Below are 15,604 nucleotides of genomic sequence, written 5' to 3'. Positions count from 1 at the left end.
CACTCCAGACGCCATTTTAGGTCCACCGCGTGGGCTTGAATTTGCCAAGGCTTTGTTGCCCAATCCTGGGTCCAGCGACGCCGACAGCTTCTATCTTCGTGGGACAGCTCGATCCTCCATCCTGGTCGCCGACAACGCCTCCTGGTCCGGGAGATCTTCGAGTCAAGCGTCACCCACTCACCTAGTCGAGGTGGCTACCATCCGGTGCCCTCCTGGTGCCCACTGACTACTGGCTAGTAGTCTCGAACTTGGTCCCCTCTGCTTTCAGGTGTCATCTATCTTCAAGATCCAGGCTTGGATCCGACTGAACTTTCTTCACTGGTCACCGGCCAGCATCTTTTCTTCCGGCTCCTGGTCCGTCTACGAGGATTCCCGACGTCTTTTCAGACCTATGCAGCTGCAGCCCCTGGGCTAGGTAACTTCGGCATTTCGGTGCCCCAGCATAGCCTCACTATCCAAGGGTCAGAATCTACTTTCGTTTTCTCCCTACCAGGTCGGGTTCGCCCGAGAACACTAACTTTCTATTTCCTAGCTACCATAGACTTTTGTCCGCATCTCGCGTGAGAGTGCACACACTGCACCCGAGTCCCCTAGGCCTCCTAGTCGTAATCTACCGATTCCCTAGTCAAGTCCTAGCGATTCCAAAAGCTATTAGTACTGTACTTACCTGCTAGGAATTTCGCATTCCACTTTCAGAGTATATGGTTTTCCGTGCCCCTCGGGCATTTGTATATACTGTGCTAACTTAAGTATTTTTGTAAGAGTTTTGGTTTGTGCTTAGTACCCTGTCCTCATAAAGAGTACAGGGCTGTTGTGATCTTTAAATAAATAACTGTTTATTTTCATAACACTTGTGTGGTGTCCTTTCACTTGGTATTCAAGGGGTATATGTGTGGTAAACAGCTGGCTTAACGCGCCCTCTCGAGTCTTTAGCCTTAGACTGCTCGTATCCACGCTACTAGGATAGCTGGTCTATAAGGTTGACTTACAACCAATCATCAATAAGGGTTGCTGGACTGATACATAGTGTTCACTAGAATAGTGAGCACTGCATATCAGGCCACCTTCTCACAATTACCTCCAGATATGTTCATGGAAGCAACCACATTAAGGAGGAAAACCGGCAAGGGGAAGAGATGGGGAAAAGAGAGCGGAGTGCGCGCCTCACTGAGTACAGATGGAAAGTCTCCGGAACTCTTCTGTAGAAAAGGAGGAAGAAAGGAAAGCGAGGTGGTGGTGGAGGGGGGTATAAGTGACGAAGGAAACTAGGTGATACTGGGAGAGGAAAGTGAAGAGGGGGAGGAAATAAGGAGAATGCAAAAATAACTACGCAAAAGAGAAGAAGGGAAGGAAAGAAGCAAAGGGGTCGTTAGGAATGAACTAGATTAAAAATGATCGATAGCAAGGAAAGTGACGAGGGACGGAAAGAAGAAAGAGTAGACTATAAAGCAGATTAGAGTGGCTCTGAAGCCAAAGGAAATTACAGAATTAAACAAAGTTGTGAAAATAAATGAAAATTAATGATTCAGGGGAGGTGGCAAGCAGCCCGAGGAGACAGAATGGAATGAAAAATATTCATACTTTGTGTTCGCATAGTTCTTCATGTAGTAAAATAGAAGATATTAATGCGCAAGCCTGTAATGTTTTACTGGTCCTGCTCAGATGGATGAAGGCCTGAGCCCGTCTTGTCAGATTTGAGCCCGAAGTGACTGCAGAGGGTACAAGGGTCTCTCACACAGCGCCGAGCGGTTAACTTGCTGAGCTATTTTACTGACTGAATGAATGTAAATAGGGAGTAAAGATATAAGGGGAAGGAAAGCATGGGGGCTGGTAAAAGAACGCAGCAAACCCAGGAAGAGTAACGAGACGTGCATCCCAGTGAGGGGCCCTGCAGGCTTTAATTCGCTCTGCACGACTCCCCCTCAGCTTTGACGGGTGTCAGATCTGTATGCTGCAGGCTCCAGCCGAGGCCCTGTGGTGGTTTCGTAGTAATAGTCGGGCCATCTATTGCGGGGAAACAGAGAGCAAGAGCAGAACCCTGTTAATTGCCCTCATCACTTCCTGTTCAAGGGGAGTGAAAACTCTGTCACGCAGCATCTCCTGTGGTGAGGCCCCACTGTCCTACCCTTAGGCCAGGGCGGGAGCTCCCACCACATGCTGTGACTGCTGGGGTTGGCCCATTGTCATTAAATTTGTGGCAATGGGCCGCGATATTCTGTGCTGGGCTGCGTAGAGGCTGCAGCAGCCTCTTGAATTCAGATCAGGAGAGCCAGTCCGAACACCGATGGGGGGAAATAACGGCTCACATCAAGCCTCGGGCAATGGGCCACAGGTACCGGCCGAATGCCTACCTTGCCAATCCGACGACCGAGGCTCATGTTTCACCCCCTAGAACCGGGCCTGCCCTTGATACCAATGTGCGGTGCCGCCCCCACCCCACCAACCCCGTCGCCCACTCCTCTATTAACAGAGTTGTTAAGTAAATGGTCTTTTGAAAGACCGTGAAGTACTGCCGCTGCAGTAAAACAGCAGACCACAACAGCTCCTCTTCCCCCACGTGAGCCAGGCAGGCGGCCTGGTGTTACTATGGCCCTTGGGCCATTCACACCTCGGCTTTCCATTTGCATGAGCAGTGTTTTTTCCCCTGACACCTCCGTGTCAGACGCCCCAGGCAGGCCAATGGTTTGTATTACTGTGGCTCCATCAAGTGGACAAGAGACGCAACAACAATGAAAATCAGTCAGACTCGGTTTAAACCGGGTAAGCTGATTTTCATTCGGTGGTGTATTGTCCAGCATAGTCGGTTTAAACCGAAAACCGGACAGCCTACATATGCTAGACTGCAAATGCGTCCGTTACAGTAATGTCTAGCACAACAGTGGAATCGGGCTCAAGGACAAGTAACAGACCTGGTGTTGGTAGACAGCCGCTCACCTCGCTCTCTGCAATGGTGGAACACCAAAAACTTGACAAAACGGCAGCCGTTCCTCGAACCTGTTCCACAAATAGTACTTACAGCAGGCTCTTCTCTCACAGGATGGGGAACCCATCTCCTACATCATACAACTCAAGGGCAATGGACCATTCAACAAAGATCGTTCCATATCAATCACATAGAGCTGCTAGCAATATTCTTAGCACTCAAAACATTCCAAGTTCAAAACAAAGCTGTCTTAATCCAGACGAACAACATGACAGCCATGTAATATATACAAAAACTGGGGAGTACACACGCTCTACAGCTGTCCCAGCTTGAACAGAACATTTGGAGATGGGCCATTCCACAAAACATGTTCGAGGCATGTGGGCTGCTGAATTCATATCTGTGCATAGATCGCGGCCTAGTGCTGGGTCCGGAGGATTGCACCTTGTTGTCTTGGAAGAGTTTTTAGAGTATCACGAGATAGGTGACTCCTCCCCTAGACTACAGTTCGCATGGGCATCTTCTCCATCCTCAGATTTGTTTTTTTCCGCCATTGGGTTCGGATGTTATTCCTAAACTCAAACTTCGGAATCAAAACTAAACTTTTCTAAAGGCCAAGAGGCCTTCGATTTCGATGGTATTGTTCTCGCTTGGTACTTCTTGACTCGATCAAACTTTCCATCTCGACCCGGTCGTCGACGCGGGCCGTTGGGCCTTTTCGATGCCACATGGGCCTGCTGTCGATGGAAAGGAGCCTGTTCAAAAGGTGCCCACAATTCCACTCCAAGTTCCCGCATACTGACAAACACACAGTATGCAACAAGTGCCTATCACCAGACCACAAGGAAGAAACCTGCCCAGCTTGTGCCCAATTCCGTTAGAAGAAAACCATCCGATTAGACTGGCCGCTAGGCAAGAGATGCAGCGACGGGCACCGGAACCAGACAATATCTTAGATGAACAAGAACTTCCAGAAGCAGCAGATTCGGATCTAGAGATCGTCACCGTCGAGGACCACTCTGACTCCCGATGACAACCGTGAGTACACAGCCACCAACACAGATTACCCAGTTACTGAAGGCTCTGGTCGAAGCATCGCCTAAAGGCCTTAGCCAAGATCCTAAAAAAATTCAGCAGCCCTGCCGTCCGGCTCGGCTCCGAAAACAAAGACTAAGCCTTCAGAGACCCCAGGTCCAAGTAACGTTATCCCTAAGAAGGTTCTAGAACCCAAAAAGGTCGTCGACCCGAAGGGTGTCTAACCGAAGAAGGCCGTACAGCCTAATGGCGTCGACCCAAAGAAGGCCGTTGAGCCAAAAAGCGCCGAACCAAAGTAGGCCGTCTAACCTAAGAAGGCCGCCGAGCCGAAGAAGGTCGTCGACCCAAAGCAGGCCGCTGTGCCGAAGGTCGCCGAACCAAAGAAGGTCGTCGACACAGAGGGCGTCGTACCGAAGCCTGTAGCCCAGCCAAAGAAAGGCACCGACCCAAAGACAAGTGCTCCTAAAGACCGCTCGATCCGAAGAAAATCGTCGACTCGACAAGACAGTCAACCTAAAGAGCACAGAAAGCGCATTGAACCTAAAGATCCGGTCGATCCGCAATCAGTCGTCGACCCGGACAAAGAGGCCGAGCCGAGAGCAATAAGGCACCGAAAGTCGTCGAACCAAAAAAGGTTGTTGACCCGAAGGCAATGGTAGATCCAAAAAAGACTAAGCCAAAGAAGTCAACGACACCACGGACTGTAGAAGAAGACCTCTTCCATCCAGATCCATCAGAGGAACAGACAAAATTTATATATAAACCCGGAGACTGGTAAAGTCACAATCCTACACAGAAAAGAGGCCATTGGACACTGACTCTTATTCCCCCATTCCTCTAAAGAACAAGCATTTACAATGCAACGGTCTCGCCTTTGCAAAAGTTAAAGCTATTGGCATTGTAATTGACAACATTTCTATTTGTGTTGGTTTTGAAAATAGATAAATAAATGGCATTGTCATTTACAGTGCCAATAGCTTAATCTCTCGCAAATGCAAGACCTATTGCATTTGCACCCACACAGAGCAACACACAGCCACATGCACCCACACGCAGACAGAACCGCCCGCGCAGACAGAACCGCCCGCGCAGACAGAACCGCCCGCGCAGACAGAACCGCCCGCGCAGACACACACACACAGAACCCCCCCACAGACAGACACACACAGAACCCCCCACAGACACAGACACACACAGAACCCCCCCCACAGACACAGACACACACACAGAACCCCCCCCCCCAGACACAGACACACACACAGAACCCCCCCCCCAGACACAGACACACACACGGAACCCCCCACAGACACACACGGAAACCCCCCCACAGACACAGACACACACACGGAACCCCCCCACAGACACAGACACAGACACACACACGGAACCCCCCCACAGACACACACACGGAACCCCCCCACAGACACAGACACACACACGGAACCCCCCCACAGACACAGACACACACTCGGAACCCCCCCACAGACACAGACACACACTCGGAACCCCCCCACAGACAGACACACACACGGAACCCCCCCCCCCCCCCCCCCCCCCCCCCCCACACACACAGACACACACACAACACGCAGGTTTCAAGTTGTCACTTTACTACGTCTCTAACCACGACGACCTGACCTCACTTTCTCGAGACAAAAAGGATTTGGGGAACAACTAAATGGGAGGCCGATGGACCAATATAAGCGGTAGAACTGCATTCTTAAAAAAAAAATGAAAATTGGACTATTAAAAATGGTACTATATCTCATAAAATGAGTTTAAAACAGTGTCACTCTCACCTGCAAGTGTGACTTGATTTACCCCTTGCCTTTAGCTCACGCGCTACGTTTCCAGGCGGCCATTTCCCCCACATATGCACATCCACTCACTCACCTCCCAGCAGCCCCTTCCTGTTGGCCACTTTATCAGCCAACGCCAGTTCTCTGATGCTAGTGAGCGCGGGTTTTCCGTGGCGTCCACTCGGGAGATAAGCTACTCTAGCTTGTAATGTACTACCTGAAGCCATTTTCAGCACGGCGGATAAGAGGTGATATAGGCTGGGAAAAAGAAAGAGACTAAATACTTCCGCTCCAATCTAAGAGCACTGGAAGTTACCGCAAGTTCTGAAAGTTCAACCATTCTTTCACAAGTTTGGTCATCCAGATATAGACTGTTCGCCACACACAAACGCAAAATGCCCAACCTTCGCCGCCAGGTTTCCACACCTGCTGTCCAAGGGCAATGCGATATGGATGAACTGGTCAGGCAGATTTGCGTACGCTTTTCCGCCACTACCACTAATAGTGCGCAAGCTACGACAACAGTCGCTCAAACTGATTTTAGTAGCTCCCACATAGGCACGCCAACCGTGGTATACAACACTGCTAGAACTATCCCTAGTTCCACACCAAAAGCTACAAGTGACACCATCCCTGCTAACTCAGAACCATGGACACATCAGACATCCAGACCTAAGCCAACTGGATCTGGCTCCTGAGGTCTTAGTTTGGTTATCTTAACCTACCACCAGACTGTATGAATATCATTAAAGAAGCCAGGAGACCTACTACTAGAGCTTGCTATGCTGCTAAATGCAAAATAATTGCCATTTACTGCAACAATAACCGAATTGATCCCCTAGATGTTTCCATCCAAAATATCATTTGCTACCTCCTACATTTACAAAGATGTAACTTGGCATATTCATCTATACGCCTACATCTGGCAGCAATTGCATCATATTTACAAAATAGACGGCATCTGTCTTTATTTAGAGTGTCTGCTATTAAAGCATTTATGGAAGGATTAAAAAGAATCATTCCTCTCAGGTTACCACCCTCTCCAGTGTGGAACCTAAACATTGTTCTTACAAGGCTCATGGGACCACCTTTTGAACCTCTACACAAATGTGAACTGCAATTCCTCACATGGAAAACAGCTTTTCTAGTAGCTATTACCTCTATTAGGAGTTAGTGAGATTCAAGCTTTCACTATACAAGAACCATTTTAAAATTACATCGTAATAAAGTGGTACTTAAAACAAATCATAAATTCCTTTCAAAAGTGATTACTCCGTTTCATTTAAACCAATCTGTAGAGCTACCGGTGTTTTTCCAAAACCCAGACTCTGTAGTAGAAAGAGCTCCACACACACTAGACGTTAAGAGCTCTTCTCTATTATATAGATGGGACCAAATCCTTTTGCAAAACAAAGCAATTGTTTGTAGCTTTCTCTCCACCACATGAAGGCAACCACATCTCTGAAGCTGGAATTGCAAGGTGGGTTGTAAAATGTACACAAATATGCTATCAAAAAGCAAAATGTACATTAACAGTTCCTCCTAGAGCACACCCACTTGCAAACTAGGAGCCTCAATGGCTTTCTTAGGGAACATTCGCCTAGAAGACATCTACAAGGCAGAAACATGGTCTACAACACACACCTTCACTAAACACTACTGTGTTGATGTGCAAGCCAAGCAGCAAGCTGCAGTAGGCCAAGCTGTAAAAAAACGCTTTCAAACTACTGCAACAGATACAGGTGACCACCGCTAGGGGAGACACTGCTGCACAATCTATGCTAAGTGTACAATCTGCAGCTCATATGCTTCGAATGGAAAATGCTACTTACCAGTATGCATCTGTTCTTGGCATGTAGAGCTGCAGAGTTGTACACACCCTCCTGGGACCTGTATCTGTTCTAGTTTCATCTTAATTAGATATACACATGGACATCCTTTCTTCATTTCTACTAACTCCATCATTTCCCATCATGGCGAAAAACAATCTAAGGATGGAGCCGATACCCATGGGCACTATCGTTCAAGGGATGAGTCCCCTATCTCCTGACTACAAAAGACTTCTTCCAAGACAACCACCTGTAATCATCAGAGCCCAACACCAGGTGGCGATCTAATGCTAAGTGTACAACTCTGCATCTCTACATGCCAAGAACAGATGCATACTGACTGGTAAGTAGCATTTTCCTTACCTGTGCTTTATATTTCCCTCCATTGGATAACATTACTAGTTTTTTCACTGAAAAGTTTCTAAGTGTCAACTTTTAAAATACCTTTTATATTCATTAAAAATCATTGCAATAACGAAAACGTTTTTACTAAACTGTTTTCAGCTTAGACCGCAGGACTGAATCTAGGATCCAGCCCTGACGTTACAAAAGTAATCTATAAAGTAATCAGCTGCATTTATGTAGAAAAACCCAATGAGCTCAATGTTAAATTGTGTTTAGGATTGTGTTGCCTACTGCAACCATTGTTCCTATTGTATTTACAAAGTGTATTGCCTCTTTGCAAAGTAATGACCCGAGAGTACTCCTATTGAGAAGTATATTTTGAAACCTGTTGGTTCTAAAAATAAAACTATATCTTTTGATATAAACAATTGGCCTGGAGTTCAGTCCTTGAGTATGTGAAACTTTTTGCTGACTGAGTGTGTACAACAAATGCTTTACACCGTCCTCTGGTACTGCCTTACTGCTCGACCAAGCTACCACTTTTGAGAGTAAGGTCAGCCTGACTTTAGCCTCTGTTATACCTCTGAGGATTGTGTACTCTATATACACTGTACCTTCCTTTGGTCCAGTATATATAGAGCCACTTCCTCACAAACAGCAGCTCTGTTTAAAAAACTCCTAAGACAAATTCCGAGCCTGCTGAGGACAAAGAAACCAGACGCCTGGAACCACCACCACTGTACCAGACTCCTACGGCCTGAATCGGGGTGGCCCACCAGTCCCAGCAAGGTCCCCTAGCGCTCCAGAGTCAGTCCAGCGTGGGTTGACCCCTCCAAGACTCAGATGTCTCCTGCTGCCTCTGCACCAAGACCGCCCCCTCCCAACCGCGAGTGGCTCTGTAAGGGGAAATCGGACCTCAATCACACATTCATCCAGCCTTCTTGCGGCCTGGAGAACAGCACCCATGGTGCCCCTACATCCCGAGCCCTCCAACACACCTGCCCAGCTGTTGGTTCCTCTCAAAGTCTTTCTGGGCAGAGCCTGCAGCCAAAATTCAAAACCAACAACTCCCAATGCCAAAATAGTAATCCTGAACCCAGCTGCCGCTGTGGGTGCACCTTGTGTGCTAACTCGGATCCCCTTTTGCCCTGAGCCTAACACCTGGAACTTTGCTTCCATACACAACCTTGTGGCCTGCTCGTGAGTAGCCACCAACCGAAGGCTCCCTATCCGCCATTGGATAACATTGGCCTCAGCACCCGGCCACCCCAGTGCTGCTGCCGGTGCTTTGAGAGTGCATCCTTGACCCTGGGGGAACCCTGGTTCAAATTCCAGAATATCAACTCCCACAAACAAGTACTTACCTGTAAACGATTAACTTAATTTCCTCCCACAGGACTGCTCTTTGAAAAATTCTTTCAAGTGTGGGGTTGGTTTGTATGAATACTTAAACTACAAACATACCAAAAGTGAATTACTTAACCTTTGTCTAGGAAATGTTTGTGTGATATCTAGGTATTTCACACTGAGTAGCAAAAGTAACTTGAAAGTAATCCAAGAAGAAATGAGTATTGTAATCAAAGTAACTGAAAAAGAATTCGGATTATTGACTTAACTGTAAATCAACCAACTGCATTTGAACCTGCATTCAACTGTAATTTCATAAGTGTTGCAAAGTATTACTTCACGCACCTGCACCAGGCCTGGCTTGGTTCTTGAAATAAATGTACCTAAATAATAATTTTATACAAACCAATTAGTCTGAGTTCAGTCTTTGTGTGTAACATCAGTTGCTGCCTGTGTGTACGACAGATGCTTAACACTATCCTCTGTTAAAGCCTACCTGCTCGCCCACACTACCACAAATAGAGAACATGGTATCTACTTTTACCTCTGCCTACCTTTTGGGGATCCAGTGGACTCTGCACACTATAACTTACCTTGGTATAGTAGATACAGAGCCATTTTCCTACACAATGTGGGTTGCGCTGTCCCATGTGTCCTTCAACGGGCAGGCCAGTTTTTCACTGCGTTGTTGTCCAGACTGGACACATCAAATCTTGGCTGCTGCAAGGGGTCCAGTACCCCAGGTATGTGTGGTGTTCTGATCTGGTCAGTCCTTGCATCCCTACACTTGAAGGGAGGACTGATCTGACTCGTAGGAGCATGGCTACCTCTTGGGCAGCTGCAGTGTCTGTGTACTCCGTAGACGGCAAGTCTGTGTACTGCGTCTTATCCCCCCACCTTTTGCTGGTATCTGGTGCAACCTGACTTGATGTGCCCTTGGTCCCTGCCAATTGGGCTTTCAGGGCCTGTGTTCTTTTCCAAAACTGTACTATTGTAATCAGATTGGCACATCTCCGGCCACCAGCAAGTGTATTGTGGGCACTGTGATCAGGGAAGGCTTCTAAGGGATGCAGCACCTATTGTGCCACCATTCGAGGCCCTTCACCTGAACGCCCACACAATGCCATTGCAGGCTGTTTTTGGGCAGAGAAAAGCGTGAAGTTGACATGGCACACATCCCTGTGTGCCATGCCTACAACCCACTGCCTGAGGCCTTAGTAAGCCCCCCCCATCTAGCAGGGTGCACTAGACCTCCGGTGAGGTTACGGCGGCATGAGTCCTGTACCCCTAGAGTGTCTAAGTCTTTTCTTAGCTACTAAGTGTAGCAATGCCATAAAGGGTATAGAGTATGGAAGTTGGTCATTACGAACGTCACCGCTCCTTAATGGCTTTACTAAATCCTGTGAAGTTTGCTATCAAATTTCTCAGCACATAAAACCCACACAGATGCCAGTGTGTGATTTAATGTAAAATGCACTCAGAGGGCATCTTAGAGATGCCCCCTGAAAAACGACCAGCCCTGGTGTGGTGATGAAAGGCTGCCTTCCATTTGCCAACCCCGGACAGGTTACTGGACACCTGGGTAGAAAGCCGCCGCTCTTTAGGTCCAGAAACTAAGCTTATCCTGGGCAGATGTGTCATGTCTCCTACCCCAGGATGGGCTGGGTCCACGAAGGGGGAAGCTACAAAGGCCTCTCCTTTGTGAGCTATTCCTGTCTTTTGCTGCCCCCAGAAACTGGCTCCCACCTGTTCTGCCCCCTACCTTGGGTTGGAAAATCGGTAGGCAATCCAAGCTAGGAGGAGAGGTGTGCCCACCTTTGCCAACCCCACCCCTCAGGTGGGGGATGCAAGGTGAAGCATGCATCTCAGTCCCCACAATCTTGAATGAGGGGACCCCATCAGGAAAAGGCTCATGTCCCCCTCCAACTGGAGGGTGGCATAATGGGGGGTGTGCCCACCCCAAGGAAGGAACCCATTGGTCCTTGAAAGACCCCTAAATCTAGTCGTTAGGGGCCACCCTGAACCTAGCCTCCTCAGATTTGAGTTAGAAAGGAGGACCAAAGGGCAGTGCTGATCCAGAAAGAGTACACGTACTGCTCTGGCCCCAGCCCTACCGGCTGCGTTAGGGCTGCGGTGATATTGTAACACTTCTTAGATAATTTAATTGTACATTTGTAGTATGCTTTTATGGTTTTAATTAACCGAATAAAGTGAATTTGTCTGACTCACTGTATGGGGTATGAAAATGACTGTACATTCTGCAATTACAATAATAACTGATTTCGAAGTCTGGCTTTTTATTGACATTTCAGTATGTGCGCATGGATATCTTTGTTAAATAACGCACAATTTTTCCTTTGAAGGAGGCTTCCCAGTTGTTGCAGATTTTACAGACTTTGCACCCACCTTTGAAGATTGATGGCAAAACGATTGGAGTTGACTTTGCAAAAAGTGCACGCAAGTAAGTCTGAGAATTTGGTATAACCCACCTTTTCCCCACAGGATTTTATTTTTTTAATCCTTGGCTTACTTTTTTTCTACTTTCTTACAGTTTTGTTCCAAGATTACCTATTACTTGCAGCATTGTGGAAGCACGTCCTCTCTGGACAGAATTAAACAAATATTTTTTGTTCAGAACTGTTTTTATTTACACCTCTTTGGTATAATTTCTTGATCGTCCATTAATTCTAAGCCAACACTTTTTTTTTGTTGCTACTCTTGAATCAAAATTGTTCGAATTTTGACAAGCATTTATTATAGTGAGCCTTGGATAACTTCTTACAGAACTCTGGGGAAGGGGTTGATTTCAAATAACAACTCCATCAAGGGTTTTTGTATCATAACATGGAGAGATTGTAATATAGTAATCTAAATTACATTTCCTCTAAAGATTATGAAGCATTACTACCTCCCTCTGAATGATGGAAAAGGGTACCGCTCCAAACTTACCTAAATGGCAAGGTCTGTCTGTACTGTTAAGATGCCAAGTCAGAGCATCAGTCAGCTCCTACGCCCCGTAGAACACTGAATAGGCATACCTAGATTCTAAGTGGGAATGCTATGTTGCCATCAAGATCTTCACTGATGGACAATGCTTTTTTGCATCTTCCTTTATACAAGGGGTGGGCAGAACTTCTAGAGTTTCACTCTAGAACTCCGCGAAGTTACACAAGCCTCTGGATTGTGGCACATAGTGCTGATTTTCGGAGCCGGGAGCTTGTTCCATGCTTTAAAGAGTACCATGTGGCATGCCTAATGGCACTGCTGCTTTCTACCACTTGAGTAGATTTTCAACTTGAGCGGCTGCTTGCTTTCTCAACACGGCGGTTGTGACCTGTCGCGACCGCCCGCATTTAGAATCTCGCTGAGGTGGCGTTCTAGAGCCTGAAAATAACACTAGAGCGCACACATTCTTGCTCGCCTACTTAACATTGAACGACGTGCGGAAAAAAAACTGCCATGCTGCGGCTTGTGGAGTTGTGCTTAAACTCAGTTTAGTTTTTTCTGCTGCAGACATAACCCAAACTCTGGATGTACTACGCAATACACTCTGCACACTTTTGATGCGTCTTACTCTTCTGTTATCTGACCCCAAACTGTACTTTCCACTCAAATGTTTTTTACATGTCAGTAGAAAAGTGGGTTTCTGTTACAGTACCCATCAGACACATTTTGCCTGACACTTGATGCACTTTGACGTGATGTTCCCTGGGTCCCTACGAATCCGGTTACCAGAGCCTGTTCTTTCTCAAACCTGTACCTTTATACCCAAAATTAACACATCTCTCGCCACAGTTAAGCCCCTTGTAAAGGGTACCATGGGTATCCAGGACTCTGTGACCGGGAAAGGCCTCTAAAGGCTGAAACACCTATTCTGCCACTCTTGGAGGTCCTGCACCTTCTCACCCCACTGCAGGATGTGTGTTTTGGTGCAAAGAAAAGTGAAGTCGACATGCCACACATCCCTGTTTGCAATGCTTGCAACCAACTGCCTGGTGCCTATGTAATAAGTCATCCCTCTTGAAAGGTGCACTAGCCCCCATGTGAGGGTACAGTTGCATTACTTAGCACTGTACCCCTACAGTGTCCAAGTCCATTCTTAGACTTTTTAAGTGCAGTATATCCATAAAGAGTATATGGTCTGGGAGTAGGTCATTACGAACTGCACAGCTCCATAATGGCTTTACTGAAATCTTGGAAGTTTGATAGCCAACTTCCCAATACATTAAATTCCCACTGATGCCGCTGTAGGATTTAATGTAAAATGCACTCAGATTGATTCTTAGAGATGCCCCATGAAAAAGGACCACCCCTGCTGTGGTTCCTGAATGGCTGCCCGCCATTTGACACTACCAGACTGGTTCCTGGACCGCTGAGTAGAGGTCCTTCACTCTCCTGGTGCAGAAACAAAGCAGGAATACCACGTTAGGAGGGAAGGTGTGCCCTGTGCTGATCGTAGGCCCCTCAGTGCTGACCTTAACCCCAGGAGCTTTGCTCCCACAACAGAGTTGCCTGCCTCTCAGCAGTCCCTAACCGAAGGCCCCCTGAGCCTCATTGGCTAACATTGGGCCCCTGCACTTTGTACCCGGCCGCCCTGGTGCTGCAACTTAAGTGCCTATATAGACCTTGGGGAACCTTGGTCCTAACACTCAAAACTCGCCCTCGTAAGGTGTGTGCTTAACTTCGAAACCGCCAACCCTCTTTCCTCATAGTAACCCATGTAAAGAGATTTTGGGCCTAAAAATTTTCAAGTGTTGAACTGTGTTGTATAAAGAAAAGCGAATTCTATTGCAAAGTATAAAAACGCTGTACTTGCCTTGTATGTAGAGATCCTATGGTGTGGTATCTAGGCATAACACTCCAGTACTCAAAGTAATCCTATAGTAACTGAAAAGTAATCTGAAGTTACTTTCTGTATAATACCAACTGTATTCCAAAACTAATACAAGCATGTAATATAAATTTCCAGTACAAACCTAATTTTCCTTGCATTTGAAAATATATGTTCGAGGCATGTGTGCTATAGATACACATGCACTGCCTACTCCTGCTATCTAGTGTTGGGTCTGGATGTTTTCAAGTTGTTCTTCAAATAAGTCTTTCCTAGTCACGAGGTAAGGTGACTCCTCCTTTCGGTGATAGTGCGCATGGTCATCGACTCCATTGTTATTGTTTTTCCCCCGTCTGGTTCAGATGTATATTGTTGAGCTCCTGTTCAAACTGTATTTCGGGTTCCTATTGATGGCCCATCCACTCTACCTCGACAGTATTGTTTCCGTACATGTTTCCACTTCTCCGCGTATCATTTCGACATCGGAATCTACCTTCTATTGGAAAGCTTGGTGGGCAGCCTTCGAGGCCTAACTGCGCGCAGTTAGCTCTGTCGATGGATCTTATTCCATTTAAATTCTGTCCTCTGCTACCCAAAGTATCTGTGCACCGACTCTCACGAAGTGTGCAACTTATGCTTGCCACACAAGCAGGTCGTTTCGATCAAAAAAGACTTCGTGATTGCCGGGCTAGACAATTGGAGATCCAGCGTCAAAGCATCGAGGACACGCCGGACATCTTCGGTGAAGACTCTGACGATATCTAGGCATCGGCGGCAGAGGAAGCCTTCTCCAAACAAGATTCCGTCTCAGAACTTGAGATCGACCTGAACGCCCAAGAACTGCCGCAGGGTCATGGTGACATATACCGAAGACCTCTTGCCCCCACAAAGTAGCTTGAAAAAACATAAAGGCTTCGGCACCACCTCTGCCTTCCGGCTAAGGTCTGCACCGAGACTACGTTTCAGACGCCCTGCCCTTTGGCCCGGCACAAATTATTAATCAAGCCTTCCGGCTCTAAACTGAGTCGACAAAAACCCGCCTTGGAGCCGAAAGCCTCCAGTTCCAAGCATTAAACCCGGCTTCGAGCCGAAATCCCCTGCGCCGAAAGCCAAGCAACCTTCGGAAAGATACTTCTTTGGATCCGAATGTGGACATAATTCCATTAACACCCTATCCAAAGCAAAAAAGACAGCATGTTAACCTTGATACTGGTCATATTTACATAAAACCACTCAAACGCAAGCTTCAAGAAGTGGACATTTCTTACGAAATCCCCTTGAAGAAAAAAATCTGAAGTTGTTACAGTTCTTAATTATACATTCATATGCTTGGACATCTCTATACTACACTTACTCCATTCTCTCCCTCTTGCGGAAAAACAGTCTAACAGTGGTGTCGATGACCATGGGCACTATCACTGAAAGGAGGAGTCTCCTTACCTCGCGACTAGGAAAGACTTTGAAGAAAAACAACTTGCATACATCCGGACCCAAC

General features: G+C 47.0%; 1 protein-coding gene across 1 annotated transcript in view; it reads left to right on the top strand.

The window, feature by feature from the left end:
• Positions 1-15,604, top strand: part of RBM5 (RNA binding motif protein 5) — a 242,450-nt gene that overhangs the window by 101,234 nt on the left and 125,612 nt on the right. The window contains exon 11 of the mRNA XM_086938797.1: positions 11,642-11,739. Within this exon, the coding sequence (XP_086794923.1) occupies positions 11,642-11,739 (98 nt within the window). The remainder of the gene's footprint in view (positions 1-11,641; positions 11,740-15,604) is intronic.

This window comes from Lissotriton vulgaris, chromosome 9 (assembly GCF_964263255.1).
Source record: "Lissotriton vulgaris chromosome 9, aLisVul1.2, whole genome shotgun sequence".
Lineage (NCBI taxonomy): Eukaryota > Metazoa > Chordata > Amphibia > Caudata > Salamandridae > Lissotriton > Lissotriton vulgaris.
This window is presented reverse-complemented; position numbering and strand designations above follow the sequence as displayed.